The sequence below is a fragment of the Eurosta solidaginis genome, chromosome 4, assembly GCF_040869045.1.
Source record: "Eurosta solidaginis isolate ZX-2024a chromosome 4, ASM4086904v1, whole genome shotgun sequence".
In the NCBI taxonomy this organism is placed as follows: Eukaryota; Metazoa; Arthropoda; class Insecta; order Diptera; family Tephritidae; genus Eurosta; species Eurosta solidaginis.
The window spans coordinates 22,497,929-22,522,412 of record NC_090322.1 but is presented as its reverse complement, the minus strand read 5'-3'; the positions used below and the strand labels follow the sequence as shown (position 1 = coordinate 22,522,412).

At 38.2% G+C, this 24,484-nt stretch overlaps 1 protein-coding gene across 1 annotated transcript in view; it reads left to right on the top strand.

Annotated features, from left to right (window-relative positions):
• Window positions 1-24,484, top strand: part of LOC137248430 (zinc finger protein 91-like) — a 92,134-nt gene that overhangs the window by 17,293 nt on the left and 50,357 nt on the right. The window contains exons 2-6 of the mRNA XM_067779368.1: window positions 10,291-11,108; window positions 11,175-11,449; window positions 11,512-11,611; window positions 12,908-13,141; window positions 13,223-13,553. Coding sequence (XP_067635469.1) covers window positions 10,291-11,108; window positions 11,175-11,449; window positions 11,512-11,611; window positions 12,908-13,141; window positions 13,223-13,553 — 1,758 coding nt within the window. The remainder of the gene's footprint in view (window positions 1-10,290; window positions 11,109-11,174; window positions 11,450-11,511; window positions 11,612-12,907; window positions 13,142-13,222; window positions 13,554-24,484) is intronic.

Here is a 24,484-nt window from a genome sequence, read left to right as displayed (position 1 = left end):
TGACGAAGTACTTGATATGGCTTTACGTGACGAACTCGGCCCATCATCGGCATTTAATATAGATGCTGTTGATGTAGAAGAGCCCTGCGGCTTAGAATCTGGATCAGTCTAAAACACCTTCATTAGTGGCATCAGCTATTACTGCTGCATAGCGTCTGTTAGTGTTGGGAACTATCGAATGAAAACTATCGAGTTATTCGATAGTTCACTAATTTTCATTCATTCGATAGTCATTTGAAATTCGTTCATTACTATTTTTTCGAATTACTAGTTTTAGGTATGAATGATTCGTTCACTACTATTTTTTCGAGTTACTAGTTTTAGGTATGAATGATTCGTTCATTACTATTTTATCGAACTACTAGTTTTTGGTATGAATGATTCGCTTATTACTATTTCTTCGAATCATTCGTTCTATTTAAATTTTTTCTGTGCATATATCAGTGTTAAAAAGATATTAAAATAAATTTAGCATACGTCAACCTAATCGACAAACGTTTTAAGCGTGGTAATTGTTAAATATTTTTAACTGAGGAAGTGATTTTAACGATTTAATTTGTGTAGATATTTATAATGCGGTCTGGATTGAAGAGATCTTCTGTTTGGGAGTTTTTTTTTACCAAAAATGGCAATGAAGTTAAATGCCATATATGCAAAAAAATTTTTAAATTTTCTGGCAACACATCAAATTTAAATGACCATCTACGCCGTAAGCATCCGTCTTCCTCAGAACATAGGAATCTAACTTCAGGAGAAATAGCGCCAGTAATTTCAGAAGAGGAACGTAGTTCCACTTCTCTTTCGTCAACTACTGCAGGGAGTGCAGCGCGCAGTTCGTTAACAGTACCTACCGAAGACATTTCCAATAGTGGATGTTTGAGAAGGACTGTTCAAACAAAATTATTTGTTACCAGCACACGTTCTGAGCTCTCAGAGCAAGAAAAAAATAATATTGATGAATCTCTTTTAAAGATGATAACAAAAGACTTGCAGCCGCTTTCCATCGTTGACAATTTAGGATTTGTAGAATATACAAAAAAGCTTCAGCCATTATATTCCTTGCCAAACAGAAAAGTTTTATCAAATACAATGCTACCTTTTAAATACAATGAAGTAAGAAAGAAACTGCATGACTTGCTCAACATTGTAACACATATTTCAGTTACAACTGATATGTGGACTTCTGATAGTCAAAAATCTTTTTTGTCAGTTACTAGTCATTTCGTTCGGGATAACAAAATGATTTCTGCAGTTTTATCAACAAAGGAAATCTTAGGAAATCATACCTCCCAAAATATAACTACAGAATTGAAGTTAATATTTGATGAGTGGTCCGTTTTTGACAAAATATTTACTGTAGTAAGTGATAACGGGGCTAATATTAAAAAGGATATAATTGAAATGCTACAGAAGCACCACCTCCCATGTGTAGCGCATACATTAAATTTATGTGTAATTGATGCCGTCAAAGCTGTTCCACAAGTTACTGTGCTCATAAACAAGTGTCGTGCCATAGTCACTTACTTTAACCATAGTTCTCAAGCGACGGAAAAATTAAAAAATATGCAAAAGCAAATGGGCGTTACTGAACTGAGGTTAAAACAAGATGTCCCTACCCGGTGGAATTCCACCCTTATAATGATGGAGCGCATATGCTTGGTAAAAGAACCACTCTCTGCCATAATAACTTCTTTACCAAATGCACCTGATTTCCTCAATTCATCAGAATGGGAAACATTGTTGGACTACACTAATCTTTTCAAGCCCGTAGAGGCTACCCCGAGGGGTAACTAAAACAATCCAGAAATTGTTCTTTTGGCTTCTGGCAAGCTAAAGAACAAATTAAATGAATGAATGAATGAATGAAAAAATTCGTTCGATAGTTAAAATCATTCAGTAACTAACTATCGATAGTTGAATTCATTCGATAGTTCCCAACACTAGCGTCTGTCACGTTAATATGGGGATTGTGGTTTTGGAAAATTGTGATAACATACCCGCGAAATACGTTGCCACTTCGTCTCCCCCGTGACTATCATACACAGCGAAAAATGAGGTATTTACATCATTTAAAAGCGATTTGTGAGCGTCCTACAAGTAATAAGTTGTTTGCAAGACTCCATTTTTTTCTTTTTGTTTTTATTCTGACATTCCGAGCAAAATAAAGGAATGGGTTCCACTTTCATTCCCTTTTATTAAGACATTTACTCTTATTCCCGTACTTACTCCCGTATGCACATGCAAATAATGATGTTCGTTAATGGTACGATAGATATGCTTATATTCTACACAATACCTGCCATGTACGTTTACAGATGAAGATGATATTTTTCCAGCTTTAGGTATGTACACTTTTAATTTTGCAGCATATTTGGTAATAAAATACCATGTAAAGTAATTCCATGTGTTGAGTAAACAATTACATGCAAAAGTCATTAAACGGAACAGTAATTCTAACGACAGCATGGCACTATTAATACATGTCCAAAAACATCAAGAGGGGTATCAAAAGAAGTGTTTTGGATCTAGGATCGCTTAGGTGTTTTGCTCGGGTATAGTTTTGGTTTCCAAACCGTTGTTGGACCCAACCAAGTTAGTTTTTTATAAGCGCGGCCGAAAGCCACCAATGTAGAAAGGTGTTCTGCGCAAAAATACTATGAATCCCACCCCTGCTTTACGGTTTTTCGTAAATATTTTTTGAACGAGCTACATTTTTTTTCCGCCCTCAGATTATTGTTGTCGATGTCAAAGCCAAATTAAACTTCCTTAACCCTAACGCCATAGTCGTAACCATACCCATATCCATAACCATCTCAATGTGATCGATTAATAGTGCGTTAACCTAAAAATCGTGAAAATTTCATAAAAATGATGAAAACGCAAAAAATTACAAACATATTCCACAAAAAATAAGTATCTTAGTCATAACGTATCCAGAACAATGAAGAAAATCTAAAAAAAGTTATTAAATTCACCAACTCAAATATTTTTAGGTTATGGATATGGCGAGAAACCAAAACCAATTGGTTGTCTATGGCGTTAGCGTGATGGTATGGCACCATTAATCGATTACATTGATTTCCACATGGTAGGTTCGATCAGCTGTTTTATCTGGTTATGGCTTTATGGTTATAAGTCACCATTAATTCGCCCTTCAATACGCGTCATTGGACACCTCTCTCGATATTTTTGGACGCGTATTAGCGGTGTCATGCTGTCGTATAAAATTATCAACAGAACTTATGTGAAAGTTCGCAAATCAACTTCAGTCTGCTACAAGTATCCATATATATTTGGTAATGAAATACCAAGTAAATTATTCTTTGTGTTGAGTAGCCATGTAGAATTCACTAAAAAAGAACTTATGAGACAACTAACGCTAGGTTGAACTGGGCGGTCCGTGAATAACTCACATAGACTGAATGGGTCCGTAGTGTTACTAGAAGTTTATTTAATGACCAAACTGAATAGCCTTATAAAACCCAGAACTTATGTATCACTCCTAATAGCTGAATCCTGATAAGCGCAGGGCAGGAGCACGATCGTTTCCTCCTCCAACCCGTACTTCCTACATCTGCTATCACTGACCAAGCCTAAGTTAAAGGAATGTGATGTCAGACGGCAGTGCCCAGTCAAAATCCCCTAATGAGTCTACAGCCCTCTCTTTTTAATGATAGAAGCAACTTTGTTAGCCTAAGGTTGTAAGACCTACACATTATCTTCGACCTTTAGAGCCCGCAACTAATGTGACAGTTCTCAAATCAACTTAAGTTTGTCAAGTATTCTACGAGTTATGTGTGACTACGTGGCTCTGAGCCCTGAGGCGTAACCCAGGTAAAATATCGAGAGAGGTGACAAAAGACGCGTATTTACCTCGACAATAATAATCCGAAGGTGGAAAGAAAATTCTTAACTCGTTCAAAAGATTTTAACGAAAACTTGAAAAATGACCGCGGTTCCTTCCGAAACCGAAATATCTCGAGAAGTTTTCGCCACCGGATTCGAGATCCTGGGACCGAAACGCGTCTCTGGGTACCACTCTCGAATTTTTGCGTCGCGTATTAGCAGTCGACCCCTCAACTAGACTATTACCCTAAAATTAACTTAATGTTATTTTGGGCGAAGGCCGCCAACGCAAAAAGGTGTTCTCTGCAACAAAATTTTTAATTTCCGCCACATGTCACAACTAAAAGCACAAGATATTTTTCGTTGTAAACAAATATATTTTTTTTTTTTTTTTGTTGTTTAAGTTACTTCATTGCGCGTATATAAAATACCGGATGAAGGTCGAATGAAATTCGAATTATTTGGCCAGCATTTTGTCACTATATTTTTTCTGTATATCGATTAAATTTGAATGATTTTGTAATAATGGGTATTTACTTCTAATTGTTGCATATTTGTTGCAGTGGAATAAGATGTGATTCGTATTTTCTATTGTGTTGCAAATTTCACAATTATTGTCATCATATATTTGCATTTTGTTTAATGTATCTTTGCAAAATGTGTGATTGGTTAAAATTCTATTGATTACTTTTATTTCCTTGGGTTCGAATTTAGAATTTTTCTTGTTGAACCATGGTTTTTTAATTAGTTCTGGGTATATTTGTCCGTAATCTTTACCTTTATTTGATATTTTTCCTTTGTATTCAGTCTCCCATTCTTTCCTTATTTTATTTTCAATTTCTTTTGTCGCATCTTTGATGGTCCATGGTACTCTGATTCTTTCTCCATTCTGGTTTGCATTTTTTGCAGCTTCATCTGCTTTCTCATTTGGTTTAATGTTTTTGTGGGCCGGGATATGATGTATTTCTATTCTTTCTAGATTTGATGAATTAATTATTTCAAAGATTTCTTGTACTATGTGATTGTTACTTTCTTCATTTTTTAAAGCAAAAATGCTACTTAGGCTGTCTGTTAGTATTGCTATTTTATTAAAATTTTGTACTATGGCGAATTCCACCGCTTTTTGTATTGCTATTAATTCTGCTGTCATCGATGCCACTTTTTTATTGCTATAGAACGATTTGATAGTGTTAGTTTTTTCATGAATAAATGCAGCTCCCATTATATTGTCTTTTATTGATCCATCCGTAAATATTAATTCAAATTTTTGTGATTCTAATATTTGTATTTTTTCCTTGAAAATTGTATTTATAATACTTTTGTCACATTCTTTATTTTTTGCCGTTTTTTGAAAAAATTGTCATCTCTAATTATTTTCTTTGATGAATGTTTCTTTGTATTGATTGTTGCAATATTGTAAAAAATTAGTTTGTATTTTTGGTATATTTTGTAATAGCTGGTATTATTACTTAATTTATCTGTGATTATTGTCTTTTTCATTGGTAAGTTATATGCTATACATTTTATAATTTCCTTCGCTGTTGCCAACTCCAGCCTGTAAATCGTTGGCATCTCCGCAGCCATATGGTATATAACATGTGTTGGTGTGGATCTTATTAGACCCAAACAACGTCTAAGATTGTTATTATTACATATTGTTAATTTTTGTAAAGCCATCTTTGGGATATTGGCAAAAGTGGAAGCCGCATAGTCCATTTTAGCTCTCGCGAAAGCTTTATACAGCTGTAAAGCCTTTGGAGGTGCTATACCGAATTTACAGCCGCTCAAAATATTTAAAAATTGGCATGTTCTATTAGTTTTGTCAACTATCTTGTTTATGTGTTGCATACAAGCATTATTTGTACTTATATATCTTCCTAAATATTTGATATTTGTTACCTGTTCAATTGACGTGCCATTTATTTGTATATTTATTTGTGAATTTTTCTGATTGAAAAATATGGTTTTGGTTTTATTAATATTTATTTTTAATTTGATTGTATCACATTCATTAATAAATTCTTGTATTTTTATTTCCAGTAATTGTTGGGTGGTGTCTTTATTTTTGTTAACGCATACTAAGAAGAAGTCATCTGCGAATTGGAATAGCTTACATTTTTCATTAATTATCTGATGAATGTGTGCTGTATATAGATAAAACAAAGTTGGACTTAATCCACTTCCTTGGGCAAGTCCATTTGTTGTTGTAATTTTTTGTTTATCTAAGGTCAGTGTACGTTGTTTTAAAAATGATGTTATCCATCTTATTACTTTGCTATTAATCTGTGTTTCGTTAAGTTTGTTTTCAAGAATTTCTATGTCTACCGAGTCGTATGCTTTTTCCACATCAATACATGTTGCCATTACTTGGTATTTGTTTTCTTTATAATATGCTACTGTATTTATAAGGTCATTTATACAATTTGCTGTAGATCGATTCTTCCTAAATCCATATGATTTTTCTGGTAATAGTTTATGTTCTTCAATTTGATTATCAATATGGATTTTTATTATGCCTTCTATTATTTTAGCCATCACTGACAATAGACATATTGGTCTGTATTTGTAAATATCTGTTGTGTTTTTTTCTTTAGGAATCGGTATGATTTTGATTTCTCTCCACGCTTGTGGTATCAACCCTTCCTGCCAGATATTCTCAATTATATTGAATAATTTTCTCTTTTCTGATTCTTGTAGTTCTAGTATCATACGATATGAAATTTGGTCAGGACCATTCGCTGAATTAATCTTTCTGCTGTATAGGAATTTGAAGAAATTGTCCACATTCATTTCCTTTAATGGTATGTCAGTTCTGTTTATGTTATTGACCATAACATTTCTATCCGGATCCCTTGCAATAAATGTTAGATACTTTTTTGACTCTTCATTATTCCAACAGTTGTTAATATTTTTTCACATTTATACTTTTTGAGGTTTTTTATTTTATTCCACATTGAATTAGTGTCTCCTTTCGAAATTTCATCTATGAGTTCGTTAAAATTTTTCTTCTTTTGTTCTTTAACTTGTTCTATGAATTTTTTCCTCGCCACAATTAGTGCTTCGCTGTTTTGTAATGTTTTATATTGATTAAATTTCTTCTGAGCTGTATTTCTTAGTCTGAACAATTTTTCTGTTTCTTGAGTCCACCATTTTTTTGGTATATATTTGTTTTTATGGTTTATCTTGATTGTGTTGTTTTTTATGGTGTTTTTGATCGCATTATTAAATTCTTCCAAACTATTTCCTATTGTCAATGTATTTATTTCTTTTAGTACTTTGCTCAAAATAATTTTTTTGGATTTTTGCGGTTTTAATAATTCTTCGAATAGGGTTATTATTATTGGTTTATGATGACTATTTGTGAGTTGATGTGTTGTTTTCCAAGTATTTCTGATATTCTGATTTATAAATGTGACATCTATTGCTGATGATGAATTATTCATCTCAAATGTATGTTCTCCTGTATTTAGTGTTTGAAATCCGTTGTCCATGACTAAATTTTCCAGTATATTTCCTTTATTGTTAGTTATTTCCGAGTCCCACATTGCTGCTCTGGCGTTGAGGTCACCTCCTATTAATGTCAAGTTGTTAAATTTCTTTGAAAAAATAAATATTTTCTCCATTTCAATTTTAAATTCTTGAGTTGGAACGTTAGGTGGCGAATATACGCTTATTATGTTTATATTCTTTTTAAGATTGATGGTTGTAATTCCTATGTTTTCAATTGAACTTGGTATCTTAAACAATGTAAATTTAATATTTTTCCTAATGTAAATTCCTACGCCTCCATATCCATCTTGTCTATTCGCAAAAGCAAAGTTATAATTATTTATATTTGAATCAATATTATTAGTTAGCCATGTTTCGGCTAAAATGGCTATATCTATTTTATTATTTAAAAGATAAATTTCCAGTATTTCTTTGTTTCCTTGTTTTTTCAAGCTTTGGATGTTAAATTGTAAGATCTTAATCTGATCAGCCATTAGGGTCCTGGGACATTAGTGTTGTGTCAAAAATATTGTTAATTTTATTAATAGCAATACGAATATTGTTCAGTAATTCCGTAGTATTGTGATTTAGTCTCTCGTTTACATTTGATGCTAAATGTTTTGTTATTTCTACACTTATTTTATTAAAGACTTCTTGTGTGTCTTTAATTTTATTTGTGTTTATAGTGCCTTCCGTCGTTATTGGTTTTATGGCCTCTCGCCATTCATTCATTGTGTTGATTGCGTTTTGTTGTTCTCTTTGTCTGTTTTTGTTAATGTTTTTAACTACCTTCACATATGGCACCATTTTGTGGATGTATTCTGTGGTATCGTTCTGAGCATTTTGTTTGTTTACTTCCTTCTTCTGTAGTTGCGGGAAATTTTTTTCAAAGTTGTCTAGTAATTCAAATCTGTTACCTAAAATGTTGGTTACTTTTTTATGTGCATCTTTGTATGAACTGTTGTCTAATGTTATTGTTCTTTTGATTATGTATGCTTTTACTCGTGCTGGGCAGTCTTTTGCTGTTGGTGGGTGTTGAAAATTGCAATTAATACACATTATTGTTTTGCACTGTTCTTCCACAAGATGTACCTGGTAACATTTTTTGCATCGTTCAACCCTTTCTTTGCAATTCTGTGCGAAATGGTTATACCTGAAGCATTTGTAACATTGTGTTATGGTAATGAATGGTTTTACCATTATTTTTGTATGTGCATAAATTATTTCTTTCGGTAGTGTTTGTCCTTTAAAAAAGATTTTTACACGTCTTGTTGGTATTCTTTTTTCTTTGTCGTCCTTATCTTTTCTTTCGATTCTAATCATTTTCATTATAGGAATTGTTGTAATAATGTCTTTGTGAAGTTCTTCCATTGTCATTTCCGTTGGAATATCAAAAATGATACCCGTTTTTGAAAGGCAATGGTGTAGTATTTTCGGTTCATAACCTTTATTTTTAATTGTGTTATCATTACAAATTTTATTTGCTGTTTCTGCATTTTTACATATAGTTTTTTTTCTACCAAAACCTACTTTGCTTACCTCTTCCACTTCTTCATAGTTAAGGATTTTAAGAAGGTTGGCTACGGTTACTGCATTAATTGAATTTCTTTCAGTTCCATTTTGTTTTTTGTCAATATATACCACAAATGGACCTTTGTGATCTTTGTCATAGTATAGATATTCATTTGTTGTCATATTTCCTGCCGGTTTATTATTAAGATTTATATCCTCGTTTTCATTCCTTTTTGTTGTATTTTGCTGAGTATTTGTTACTTGAATGGTATTTTTATCCGCAATATCTTCTGGTTTATTTTGTTTTGCTTGTTTTCGAGAATTTGTTTGTTGATTGAACAATGTATTGTTTTCCTCATTTCTCAACTCCGGTTTAATGTTTTTATCAATTTTCGGTTTTTTATTTCTGTCTTTATATTGTTGTACCCAGGAGCCCTCAGGCTCCTCGGCGTCTACATCCATTTTGAGGTTAGGTTCACTTAGTAGTTAGTATATTCTTATTTTTTGTAGTTTTATCTTTTTATCCAATAAGATTAACTTTTAATTAAGTAGAATTAATGTTTGTATTGTTTAATTTTTATTATTCTCCACTTCAATTAAAAAATTTAACTTTTGTAAAAAATTTGTTCAAACCACGCGTCTTTACACTTTCAGTGTTGCCAATCCAATGTTACGTGAATATATTTTTTTTTGCGTTTCAATGTTTTCCGGAATAATTAATGAACTGTCATTTCGATGACAGCATGAAACGTCGATGTGTTAGTGGAGAGCGAAAAAAGCTTTGAATGTGTGAGTGAACTGGTTACCACCGTCTTGTAGAGAAGGGGCGTGAACGCACAATGACGGTCAAATGACTAGTGAAATGACGTGGAGCGTTTTTGCAGGGAGATTATGTTGCGAATAGAGTGGAAAGCAGTGGACTAGGCAGTCGAATGTCATATAATGAAGGAATGGTGTTCGGAGATTTTTCAAAGTTAAAAAAAAAAAAAGATAAAAGCTTTAATATAAATAAAACTATTGTTTTAATAACAACAAAAACGCCATATATATTCTGTATACATAAATTTGTAAGGATTATCTCACTTTAAAATTTGAATTAAATAATCTAAAGTTTTTTTTTGAAACTGAGTCGAGAACTGTGCATGTGAATGTGCGAATTTTCACCGATCAGCGGTTAGTTGCGCTACTTGGTAAAATTTACAATGAGCAGAATTTTCCGAAAAATACCTAGACAACAAGTGAGAAAAGTCACAAATTAGCAAATTTAAGCGTAATTCTACATTTTCGTGTAGTTAATCAAAGCGCAGATTTACCAAACAAGAGAAAATACCTGGCGTGTGGGGACATACTCTCTGGCCAACAAAGTTTTAAACCAAAAAAAAAAACAAATTTACTATGATGCTGACGTCTCTTATTAATATATACTCTTTGCTTATACCATAATTTATGTATATACAAAAGATATATGTATATAGCAGTGAATGGAAAGTAACTACAAAAAATCAGACGCCTAAAATGAATTCAACTGACCAGTATCTTGATTGGATGTGTCGGACGTGCATGGATGACGTTAATTCGCCCTCTACTAAACCTTGGCAATCAATCTTCCACAGAGTTGAGAAATGTGGAGCTTTGCGAATCTTAGAATTGTTAACCAAGACAGTGCCACAATTAGCGGGAGGGCAGCTAAACGACGAGCTGCCAAAGAAAATTTGTGGCAAATGCCTTGAGCAATTGCTTAGTGCATATCAGTTTCAACAAATGTGTGTCCAATCCGAAGCACGGATATGCGAACTGGTTTCTCAGAAGCGTATTGATCCAAGCATTTTAATGATAGAGGCAGCAATGGAACGTGATGTAGAAAAAAAAGGCACTAACTTATATCCGTTAAAGAACTTTATCAGCAGCACTATCAAAAATTTACAACATCCTTCAATACAACAACCACTTCTTGAAGCCATGGATCATGTAACTGAACCGGCAGCACAATTAGATTCCGTCGACCATTTACAAACCCTTGAGCAACTAATGGTTCACTGTAAGGATTCACGACCTAATTTCAGCGAATTTGTTAAAAATGAACCTATTGAAAATGATGAAGTCATAAGTGAATGTAGCGATGGTGAAAATGTTATTAAAAGTGAGCCCATTGATGAAGATGAGGCCAACATCGAGTATGGCGATTTTGATACAATACATTCAACAATATCCGTGAAAAATGAAGCATTGACTATAGAGCCCGACCAGCTTCAGATAAACAGGTAAGAAGTATGATTCGCATTAAAATGTTTACTTATCCATGGATTTATGAATATCACTTACCACAGCTCGTCCAATCAAAAGTCAAATTTATGCGAACATTCGTTGGAAGACCTTGACTGTTTTGAAAAAAATTTGAAGAGTCATGAAATCAATATTGAACAAGTTCAAGAAGATGATAATCGCAGTTCTAAAGAAAAAATGCTACAAGATCAGAGCTTAGAAGACGATGAGGAAGCGAATTGTACGAAGAATAACAATTCTTGTGAATTAACAAAACAAGATTCCACAGATAAATCAAAGATAAAAAAGAAGCAACATGCTTGTGAATCCTGCAACAAAAGTAAGTTATTATAACAAAGTTTGGTGATAATGGTATGGAACCTATTCAACATTAATTTGCAGGTTTTAGAGTGCCTGCAGCGCTAAGGAGACATGAACGTACGCATACAGGCGAGCGGCCTTACTCTTGTTCAGAGTGTGGGAAGTCCTTCTCGACACAATGGTAAATACAAACTTGTATATGTTGCATCACGTTTATACACAAAAGCTCTAACCGACAGCCGTGGTGTGGTGGCAGTCTGCTCCGCCTATTCCACCGAGGGTGCTGGGTTCAACTTTCGGGGAAAGGAAAATCAAAATTAAAAATTTTTCAATAAGAAAAAACAAATTTTCTATCGAGGGTCGTCCCTCGGAAGTGATTTTGCAAACGTTCCGAGTGTATTTCTACCATGTAAATTCTTGCAGTGAAAACTCATCTGCCTGCAGATGCCGTTCGGAGTCGGCATAAAACCTGTACGTCTCGTCCATCCAATTTGTAGTGAAAATTAAAAAGGAGCATGACGCAAATTGGAAGAGAAGCTCAGCCTAATTCCCTCGGAGGTACATCAGGCCAAGTACTTATTTTTCATGTTTAACCAACAAATTACAAATTTTACAAGAGAACCAAAAACATTTTCTTTTCACATTGACCTTCATATAGTACGGTTTTTTAAAACTGGCATAACTTCGTTAGTGAGGGTCATCATGCAATAAATCATAAATCATAATCTGGTCAAGAACTCTGTAAAGTAGAGGGGAGGGACAATTTTTGGTACTATTTTGCTACTTTTTTACCGATTCAGTTATGCAGTATGCCGAAAAAAAAAAAAACTCCAAAGTGGTTTTACCAGGTGAAGTAAATAGAAAAAGACAGAAGTGTTGCGCTATCTGAAAGTGAGCATTTTTCATCCATCCATTCAAAGCCTATATGTACGTCATAAGAGTCATGCTCACAATTGCAATAACTTAAATTAAAATAAAGGTATCGTAATGAAATTTGGCAACTACTTATTCTGACTGCGAGTAATGTTCTTGTCAATGTAAAGATTAAAAGTGTTCTGTAGTCATATTGCTTCTAGCCTTTGACAGCGGAGAAAAGAGGCCGCGCCTACGAAGCTGGGAAAATCAAGAGGAAATTGTTTTGATAATCCTTGTTTTTTCTAAATGCCTTCAGTTATCACTGACAAGCAAAATCTGATAAAATAATCAAAAGTCACGCACATCAACTCCAATAAGTTTTTATACACAAATTAACCTTTAGTTTTTCAATAACTTAAAAGAATAGAATGGAATGGAAAATTCGAAAGAAGTTTTGCCATTCCTTGTAAAGTAATTGTGAAAAATTAAGTTTCCAATTCCTTTCGAAGGTACTGTGCAATGTATCATGTTATCATAAGTTTTAATAAACATTAAACACACATACATGCAGAAGCCTACTTATATATGAATTATTAATTTCTTTTCTAAATATACTACACAGCAACCTCAAATTGCATATTCTCAGCCACGACGAAAAAAATAAGCGCTACCAGTGTCCCCATTGTCCGCTAAAGTTTCGTTCTAGTTACAATATGTCTAGACATAAAGCAATCCACGAAGGGGTCGAGCGACAACTATGCGATATTTGTGGTAAAAGCATTATCAAATCAGACTTAAAAAAACATAAATTAATCCATGATGAGAAGCTACATAAATGTGATCACTGTGAAAAGCGGTAAGTTGTCATAAAAGCCTCGTCTTAAAGTACTGCAGATCTTAATTTACTTAAACTTTTCATTCTGCCACTATTAAAAAGCTTCACTCGCGCCGCAAGTTTACGGCGTCATGTGCGTACTCATACCGGTGAAAAACCATTCAAATGTAAATACTGCAAACGTGCCTTTACTAGACCCAATACATTGTTCCAACATTTACGTACTCATCTGGGTGATAATGTATATAGATGTGAGTTTTGCCCGTTAGCTTTTCCTTCGGCTTCCGAGCTACGTTTTCACTTTATCACACATAAAAACGATGATGCAGAAACACGTGAGCGAAATATGAAAGCCTTAAAGGAAGAAGAAGCAAAATTAAAGCAAAAATTTTCTAAAAAGGAAACTGGCCAGTCATCGACAGAAGAGTCCCAGTAAAAACGAAGCATGTAAGCTTAAGAGCTAAGAACATACTCTTGAATTACTTAATTTATAAGCCTGCTATAGGATTCTTTTTGCTTGTTTATTTTCGTTAATTTGGCGAGTTCTAAAGCAGACATGGGCACGCCATAGCTCAATTGATCCAAAATTGCTTCACGCGTGTTCTTATTCTCCTCGTTTATACCACAGTTAACAAGTAAAGCCCTCCATATACTAGATGTTTACCCCGATCACTATCGGCGGCGGCGGCATGGGCGGCGCGCCGGCGTACGCCGGTGTTCGTACTTTAAAAAGCTTGACTTTTCGATTTAAAAAAATAGTATTTAGGAAAGGCTTTGTTTGTATGTATTTAAGGAAATCAACGTGTTGGCCATTTCGGAAAGATCCGAGGTTTTTGCCTCAAGATCTCGCAGACTGTTCAAAAATTTTCAGGAGTAGCTCCTTGCGGAGGGATTGTCCCTCGTTCACTTGCTCCAGAGAGGCTTCGAACCTAGCCCCGGTCTTTGGAATTAGCCACACTTTTGTCTGCATATCCCGTGCAAAGCGTAGTTTCACCTATGGTTAACTCATAATAATCGTCGCGAACACAATTTCTTTAAATCATTTGTGGCTCCTTGGCGGCCACGCACAAAGGTGACTTACGGTTGCTATTAATGGTCTATTAATACTCATGACTCTCGTGGCACAGGGCGCCTCCAGTTTTTTCGGCTGTTTTTAAGAGCTACAATTCCCGATGTGGGAACAGTAGCAATACCGACCACCAGGCCTCCTGACCCTCACACCATATGCCAGCACAGAAGCTATAGGATTGCGACTTCGAACTCATACCTTCGTCGACGTCATTTTCCTAGAAGCTCTAGGTGTAGCTCCGAAGACTTTCCAACCGATGCTTTTGTCGTTGAAACGTTAGGGAGTTCGGCCAAAGATGCCGTCATTGCTTAATGGGTGAAAATCGTTTAATCCTCGGCGCATCTACATAATTAAAATTTTACAAGGACCCTGGATAAAATTTTTAAAATGTAGACCAAAGTTTGTAGACGTTGTGTTCACATCATTGATTTCAATAGTCTTCGTTAAATCAAAACAATATTTTAGAATGAAAGTCGACCGATTTTAAGTTGAAAGATATTTACTGCTGTTTTCCGGCCTTATGACTAGTTCGACTGTCCACTACGTTAGGGTAGTAGCACACACGGTCAGTAGTTCGACTGTCTCGGGAAAGCTTTTGCTTCACCACTTTGAGTGTTCTTGCGAAGGATAAAGCCTCACCTGGTAAATACATATATGTGCCTACGTATTCACATTTGTAAAAGGAGCCGTAACGTGTAGGTGATATTTAAACTTGGTTGATAGGCTATAACCAATGTGATTAACTCCAAAGGACTAGTTTTGCATAGGGCCGCCAACTTTGTCAAACCGGGAGACTTGGGTGTTGAAGGATGAAGTGTTAAAATTTAAATTAACATTTCAGACGGTATTGTATAGTTTCGCAAATAAACAACAGATTTTTGAATGTAAGCCCAAATAATTTTTCAAAACCTTCTCATACGTACATACGTTTTTCAAATAAATACATACATACATACATACAACCTAGTAAAGGATTTTGCATCACTGACTCGGCTTATTCTTTAAGCCAATCGCAATATAAAATTAAAAAAAAAATCGGCACTTTTTTTGCTTTTTTTAACAACTTGAGGGCAATTTGAAAACAATTTGAAACGCCTTGGGTTATTTTATTTGAATTCATTTTTGGAAAAAATATGCAAAGTGATCATATAAATTTATTATATAACGTTTCTTTTAGTTTATTGTTTTAATAACTTGGTGAATTGGGTGATGCAAAGTCCGTTAAGCTGACATAGAAAACGCCTGTTTTTTTAAATAACTTTTGAACAGTTAGAAAGAGTTAAATTTCGCAATTAGTTTCTTATAACTGGCAGTGATGCGCATCCGTTGATACCACTTTCGACCATATCCGACCAATTTTCGACTTGAACAATAAATGGCCTAAACAGTCTTAAACGAGTAGAAAATATAGTAACGCGCCGGGCGCCGCGTGCGAAAAACGACCCTAATCGGCGGCGTATATCTCTACCATATACCTCCTTGCGAACTTATTTTCTATTGGCCAATATCTTTGATATTACTACGCTTTTCGCAACAATTGATACACCAAACGATAAAGAATTATTTGCTGTTGTAGCGATTCAGGGGTTACGTAGCTCTTCCAAAGGGTTGCCAGCGCAGTTTATAGCTTCTCCAATTGTCAACCTCACTTACCCGTGGCGAATCCTGTTTCTATATCAGATGATGCTCTGGCGACCCCAAATTCATCATGGAACTAGAGAGTGGAGGGCGTTGAGGCCTAGAAGGCTCAATGTGGTCATATTAAATCTTTTACGAGATGGAGCTTGTTACCGGAACGTACTATCAACACGGGTAACAGTCTCCAAAACCTCGGTAGGTGTCCTTATCGCTTCAAAAATAACAACAAATGTGTGCGTACACAATGCCACCGCATGTGCCAATCTAATTTTCGTATTTACCAATGCAAATTTCAAATTGAGTCCGAGATTTTTTTTTTTTGGAAATTTGCTCACTTCAGAGCAGCGCGTGAACGTGCAAAAGAATTCAGACAGTCTGTTTTGGCTTTGCGGAGATTCCAAAACTCACCGCAGCTCTACGTTCACAAAGAGATGTATGGAGGACTGGTGAGCTGTTTATATTCACCTTGAGCATGGGTTGTCAGGCACCGATATTCGGCGATTTTATAGAGGTGAAAAAATTTTTTTTAGAAAATGAGAAACTTAAGAAAGTTGTACATTTGGACATTTTTAGTTTTGAATGAAATATCTATATTTTTGATATATATATATAATAAAATTTAAGCCAATCGACATTATGGAACAAATGTTAAACACTCTGCCCTTATTCATAAAAAATATAATAGGTATAGAAAGCTCTTATAATTGGAAGTACGGAAGGAAATGTAACTAAAAAGCTTTATTAACTTTTTTTTACGAATAAGACGGTGTGAATATATGAATATATGTAAGTTGAAGCACGTGCATGGATTGGCATAGTGCTGGCTAAATATGTATACATTGAAAATTGAATGAAAAGATCTATTTTAATTTAAGCATACAATAAATATAATGCACTATGGAAAAAATACAGTTTTATTTTGTAAAAAAAAATGCTAATTTTTGTTTTAGTGTTAAACAAGTTACAATTAAGTATTTATGTAAATATTAAATATAATAACAGGTAAAATTGCAGTATAACCGGTTAAAGTTGCCCCTAAAGGATTTTGAAACACGTCAGCAGATATTTGTAAGAAAAGCATGGAGAAATATATATACAGTATGAGATCATGTCTGATCACTTGTCATTTACAACATTGGAAGAAAACTCAAATGGTATACTCCTATCAGCGTCACACAATTCTTTTTATACATTTTTGTATCTGTTTATACATTTTTGAATTTTATTATACACACCTTCACTGTAAAGCGGCATATCGGACAACTAAGGACAACAAACACATGCAAGAACCACAACCAGGATTACAGCAAGATCCTTGCCTAATTGCTGTTTTCCTGTGGAAGCACCCAAAGCCTTCTAGTAAATATAATACTTAAATATTGATTTATAATAGTACTTGCTAAAATTATTATTTTTTTTTACATCGAATTAAAAGCACGCAATTAAAACGCACCCAATCTTAAGACGTCGGGCTAAGTTTTGTGCTCTTCAAAGAAGTCGGCTTGGTTGAGGTGCTGTGAAGGAGATGAAGGCAGTGTCCTTATCGCTACAACAACAATAACTACGGCACAATAGCCCAGTGATCGCAGTGAAATTTTGTACACATGGGTTGTGATAGGCAGGTGTCGCTGTTGTGTTTCATCTAACACATATCGGTAAGAGGCAGCGACATCTATTTTTGAAAAAGTAGGGAGTTTTGCCAAACAAAGGACAAGAAATTAACAAACCTGGTTCATAGATTGAACCAGACTTTTATCTAAATATATCTGGCTCAAATCGTTGTTGTTGCATTTACATGCAATGACGGGATGATGTCTAAAGGGCCTGGCAAAGTCGACATAGTTATAACGCGATAGTCAACCATATATTTGCTGTCGTCCGGTGGCAAAATCCTGAGCCAGATAAATAATTTTGCATGTAAATGCAACAACAACGATTTGAGCCAGATAAATCCAGATATAACTCTGGTTCAATTTGTGAGCCAGATAATTTGTGAATTACTTCTTTTTAGTTTGGCAACGCAGCCTTTAATAATCCTACTTTTTCAGAAATAGATGTCGCTGCTTAGCCTTTCGCCGTATGAGTTAAATGAAAAACAGCGGCGACATCTGCCTATCACATTTCACGTGTGCGAAAATTTCACAACATCTGCTCCTACAGTCACTCAATGATCCAGAGCATTCCCGTGAGAATTGAGCGTGAGCTGGAGTTGTACAACTCACTGGATGACGCTCAATGTAATCGATTAACATGCCAACCTAATATAAACGCACGCAAGTCATTTTCTGTCAAAAGTGTCTCATGCACATACAACTTGTATGAGAGCAACCCAAATTGAATTTGCTGCGTGAAAACCTAACTCGATTTCCAATTTTTGTTCTGCGTGACATTTAGATTTGACGTTTGCACACATGCTTTACATTGTCGCAACGCATGCTTATTTGGGTTAGAGCAAGAAACGCCGGTTTGCGTGCGATAAAAAAACGCAGTGCGGTTTTATTAGGTTGGCATATAATGGTGCCATACCATAACGCTAAAGCCATAACCATACCATAGCCAATTAATTGGTTTTTGGTTTTTCGCCATATCCCTAACCTAAAAATATTTGAGTTGGTGAATTTTTTAACTTTTTTTTATATTTTATTTATTATTTTGGATACGTTTTGACTAAGAGACATTGTTTGTGGAATATGTTTGTAGTTTCCTAATTTTTACGAATGATGTTTAAGGGTATGACACCATTAATCGATGACAATCATCTCCATTGGACATGGATATGGTACGACTATGGCCAATTTATAATTAACTAGCCTTTACCCGCGGCCCCGTCCGCAAGGAGATAATGAAATATGTGGGCTATTCACGTTAGCCTGCTTATAAAGTTATATGTTTAAAAATTTTTTTTCTGTCTAATGCATTTTATTTTTGTAATTGAGTAAAAAAAAGAACTTTATGAGCTGATAACCTGATAGGATCCCAAAATGATAACGAAATTATCCAGAAAAAGCCACGAAATGACCCCGACGCTATCGCGGACGGATCCCGAAAACCATCCAGAAACGCCCCGTAAGTGTCTCCAAAAGTTCCCGAAGTAGTCCCAAAAAAACCTGAAATGACAACGACACGATTCTAGACTTATACAGAGAACCACACAGAAATGATCCCTGAAGGGTACCAAATTGATCCCGAAATAGTCCCGAAAAAGTTCCGAAATTACCCTGACGGGCTCCCGGACGGATCTCAAAAACCATCCTGGAAGGGTTCCTAAATTATCCCGACATAGTCCAGAAAAAGCTCCGAAAAAGTTCCGAAATGACCCCGAGGGATCCACAACGGATAGCGAAAACCATAAAGAAATGATTCCGGAAGGGTCCCAAAATGATTCCGAAATAGGCCGAAAATGACCCCGATGGAATCCCGCACGGATCCAAATGTGATCCCGGAAGGGTTTCAAAACTATCCCGAAAAATTAACAAAAAAATCTCAAAATGAATCTCACGGCATCCTGGACGGATCCAGAAATGATCCCAACATGGTCCCGAAATGACCCTGATGGATCCGGCAAACGATCAAGAATTGATGCCGGCAGGGTCCTCAAATGATCCCGAAATAATACAGATAAATGGTCCCCAAATGATCCCGAAAAAGTCCCGAAATTACCCTGATGGGTTCCCGTACAGATCCCGAAATCCATCCAGAAGTGATGCCGGAAGGGTCCAAAAATGATCCCGTATTGTCCCCGAAAAAGCCCCTAAATGACCCCGACGGGATCCCGGACGGATCCCCAAAACTATCTAGAAATGATGAAGGAAGGTACCCAAAATGATTCCGAAAAAGTCGTGAAATAACCCCGACGGAATTCCGGACGGATCCCGAAAACCATCCAGAAATGATCCCGAAATAGTCCCGAAGAAGTCCCGAAATGTCCCTGACGGGATCTCAAACGGCCCCCTAACTGACCCCGCCGGGATCCCGGACAGATCTCGAAATCCATTCAGGAATCATTAGGGCCCAAAATGATTCTGAAATAGTTTCGGAAAAGTCCACAAATTACCCTGACGGGATCCCGGACGAATCCTGAAAACCATGCTTAAATGATCCCGAAAACCATCCAGAAATGATGTCGAAAGGTACACCAAATGATCCCGAGATGATCCCGACGGGATCCCTTACGGATCCCGAAAACCATGCAGAAATGATGGCGGAAGGGACCCAAATGATCCCGAAAGAGTCCTGAAATGACCCTGACGGGATCCCGTACGGACCCAGAAAACCATCCAGAAATGATGTCGGTAGATACCCAAAATGATCCCGAAATAGTTCCGAAATGACCCCGTCGGGATCCCGGAAACTATTCAGAACTGATGCCGGAAAGGTCCTCAAATGATCCCGTATTAGTCGAGAAAAAGTGCCGAAATGACCCCGACGGGGTCCCTTACGGATCCCGAAAACCATCCAAAAATGAAGCCGAAAGGTACACCAAATGATCCCGAAATAGTCCCGAAATGACCCCAACGGGATCCCGGACTTATCCCGAAAATTATCCAGAAATGATGCCGGAAAGGTCCTCAAATGATCCCTTAATAGTCCCGAAATCACCCTGAAGGGATTCCCGACGGATCCGGGAAACTATCCAGAAATGACGCCGGAAAGTTTCCCAAATGATCCCCAAATAGTGCCGAAATTACCCTGACGGGATCCCGGACGGATCCCGAAAACCATCCAGAAATGAAGGCGAAAGGGTCCCCAAATGATCCCGTATTAGTGGCGAAAAAGTCCTGAAATGACCCCGACGGGATCCCGGACGAATTTCGAAAACCATCCAGAAATGATGTCGAAAGGGAACCCAAATGATCCCGAAAATGTCCCGAAATGACCCCGACGGGATCCCGAACGTATACCGAAAACAATCCAGAAATGATGCCGGAAAGGTCTTCAAATGATCCCTTAATAGTCCCGAAATGACCCTGAAGGGATCCCCGACGGATCCCGGAAACTATCCAGAAATGATGCCGGAAAGGTTCCCAAATGATCCCTAAATAGTGCCGAAATGACCATTACGGGATCTCGGACCGATCCCAAAAACCATCCAGAAATGATGGCGAAACGGCCCCCAAACGATCCCGTATTAGTGGCGAAAAAGTCCTGAAATGACCCCGACGGGATCCCGGACGAATCTCGAAAACCATCCAGAAATGATGCCGCAAGGGAACCCAAATTATCCCGAAATGACGCCGACGGGATCCCGGACGGATCCCGAAAACCATCCAGAAATGATGCCGGAAGGGTTCCCAAATGATCCCGTATTAGTCCAGAAAAAGTCCCGAAATGACCCCGACCGGATCTCGGACGGATCCCGAAAACCATCCAGAAATGATGCCGAAAGGGTCCCCAAATGATCCCGTATTAGTCGAGAAAAAGTCCCGAAATGACCCCGACCGGATCCCGGACTGATCCAGAAAACCATCTAGAAATGATGCCGGAAGGTACCCTAAATGATCCCGAAAAAGTCCTGAAATGACCCCGACGGGATCCCTAAATAGTGCCGAAATGACCATTACGGGATCTCGGACCGATCCCAAAAACCATCCAGAAATGATAGCGAAACGGCCCCCAAACGATCCCGTATTAGTGGCGAAAAAGTCCTGAAATGACCCCGACGGGATCCCGGACGAATCTCGAAAACCATCCAGAAATGATGCCGCAAGGGAACCCAAATTATCCCGAAATGACGCCGACGGGATCCCGGACGGATCCCGAAAACCATCCAGAAATGATGCCGGAAGGGTTCCCAAATGATCCCGTATTAGTCCAGAAAAAGTCCCGAAATGACCCCGACCGGATCTCGGACGGATCCCGAAAACCATCCAGAAATGATGCCGAAAGGGTCCCCAAATTATCCCGTATTAGTCGAGAAAAAGTCCCGAAATGACCCCGACCGGATCCCGGACTGATCCAGAAAACCATCTAGAAATGATGCCGGAAGGTACCCTAAATGATCCCGAAAAAGTCCTGAAATGACCCCGACGGGATCCCGGACGAATCCCGAAAACCATCGAGAAATGATGCCGGTAGGTACCCCAAATGATCCCGAAATAGTCCCGAAATTACCCCGTCCGGATCCCGGACGGATCCCGAAAACTCTCCAGAAATGATGCCGAAAGGGTCCCCAAATGATCCCGTATTAGTCGAGAAAAAGTTCCGGAATGACCCCGACGGGATCCCGGACGGATCCCGAAAACCATCCAGAAATTATGCCGGAAGAGCCCCCAAATGATCCCGTATTAGTCGAGAAAAAGTCCCGAAATGACCCCGACGGGATCCCAGACGAATCCCAAAAACCATCCAGAAATGATGCCGGTAGGTATCCCAAATGATCCCGAAATGTCCTCGTCGGCATCCTGAACGGATTCCGAAAATTATCCAGAAATGATGCCGGAAAGGTCCCCAAATGATCCCCTAATAGTCCCGCAATTACCCTGATAGGATCCCGGACGGATCCCGAAAACCATCCGGAAATGATGCCGAAAGGGTTCCGAAATGATCCCGTATTAGTCGCGAAAAAGTCCCGAAATGATCCCGACGGGATCCCGGACGGATCCCGAAAACCATCCAGAAATGATGCCGGAAGAGCCCCCAAACGATCCCCAAAATAGTCCCGAAATGACCCCGTCCGGATCTCGGACGGATGCTTTAAACTATCCAGAAATGATGCCGAAAGGGTCCCCAAATGATCCCGTATTAGTCGAGAAAAAGTCCCGGAATGACCCCGACGGGATCCCGGACGGATCCCGAAAACCATCCAGAAATTATGCCGGAAGAGCCCCCAAATGATTCTGAAAAAGTCCCCAAATGACCCCGACATACTCCAGAGAAAGTTCCGAAATTTCTCCGAGGGGATCCACGACGGATCGCGAAAACCATACAGAAATGATCTCGGAAGGGTCCCCAAATGATCCCAAAATGGTCCCGAAATGACCCTGATGGATCCGGCAAACCATCAAGAAATTATGCCGGAAGGGTCCCCAAATGATCCCGAAATAATACAGAAAAAGTCACGAAACGACCCCTAGAGGATCCCCAAATGATCCCGTATTAGCCCCGAAAAGGTCCCGAAATAACCCCGATGGGATCCCGGACAAATCTCGAAAACCATCCAGAAATGATGCCGGAAGGGATCCCAATAATTCCGAAAAAGTCCCGCAATGATTCCGACGGGATCCCGAACGGATACCGAAAATCATCCAGAAGTGATGCCGGAAAGGTCCTCAAATGATCACCTAATAGTTCCGAAATGACCCGTAAGGGATCCTAAACGGATCCCGTAAAGCATCCAGAAATGATCCCGATATAGTCCCGAAGAAGTCCGGAAATGACCCTAACGGGATCTCGAATGCATCCCTAAATGACCCTGACGGGATCCCGGACAGATCCCGAAATCCATCCAGAAATGATCTTGGGAGGGACCCCAAATGATTCCCGAAAAAGTCCGGCAATGATTCCGACGGGATCCTGAACGGATACCGAAAACCATCCAGAAGTGATGCCGGAAAGGTCCTCAAATGATCACCTAATAGTCCCAAAATGACCCTGACGGCATCCCGGACTGATCCTGAAATCCATCCAGAAATGATCTTGGGAAGGTCCCAAAATGATCCCGAAATAGTCTCGGAAAAGTCCAGAAATTACCCTGACGGGTTCCCGGACGAATCCTGAAAACCATCCTTAAATGATCCCGAAAAAGTCCCGAAATTACCCTGACGGGACCCCGAAAGGATCCCGAAAACTATCCAGAAATGATTCCGGAAAGGTCCTCAAATGATCTCCTAATAGTTCCGAAAAGACCCTGACGGGATCCCGAACGGATCCCGACAACTATCTAGAAATGATGCCGAAAGGGCCCGCAAATGATCCCGTATTAGTCGAGAAAAAGTCCCGAAATGACCCCGACGGGATGCCGGACGAATCCCAAAAACCATCCAGAAATGATGCCGGAAGGGACCCCAAATGATCCCGAAAAAGTCCCGCAATTATTCCGACGGGATCCTGAACGGATACCGAAAACCATGCAGAAGTGATGCCGGAAAGGTCCTCAAATGATCACCTAATAGTCCCAAAATTACCCTGACGGCATCCCGGACAGATCCCGAAATCCATCCAGAAATGATCTTGGGAGGGTCCCAAAATGATTCCGAAATAGTCTCGGAAAAGTCCAGAAATTACCCTGACGGGTTCCCGGACGAATCCTGAAAGCCATCCTTAAATGATCCCGAAAAAGTCCCGAAGTGACCCTGACAGGATCCCGAACGGATTCCGAAAACTATCCAGAAATGATGCCGGAAAGGTCCTCAAATAATCCCCTAATAGTCCCGAAATGACCGTGACAGAATCCCGAACGGATCCCGACAACTATGCAGAAATGATGCCGCAAATGATCCCGTATTAGTCGAGAAAAAGTCCCGAAATGACCCCGACGGGATCCCGGACGAATCCCAAAAACCATCCCAAAGGATCCCGAAATGACCTCGTCGGCATCCCGGACGGATCCCGAAAATTATCCAGAAATGATGCCGGAAAGGTCCCCAAATGATCCCCTAATAGTCACGAAATTACCCTGATGGGATTCCGGACGGATCCCGAAAACCATCCAGAAATGA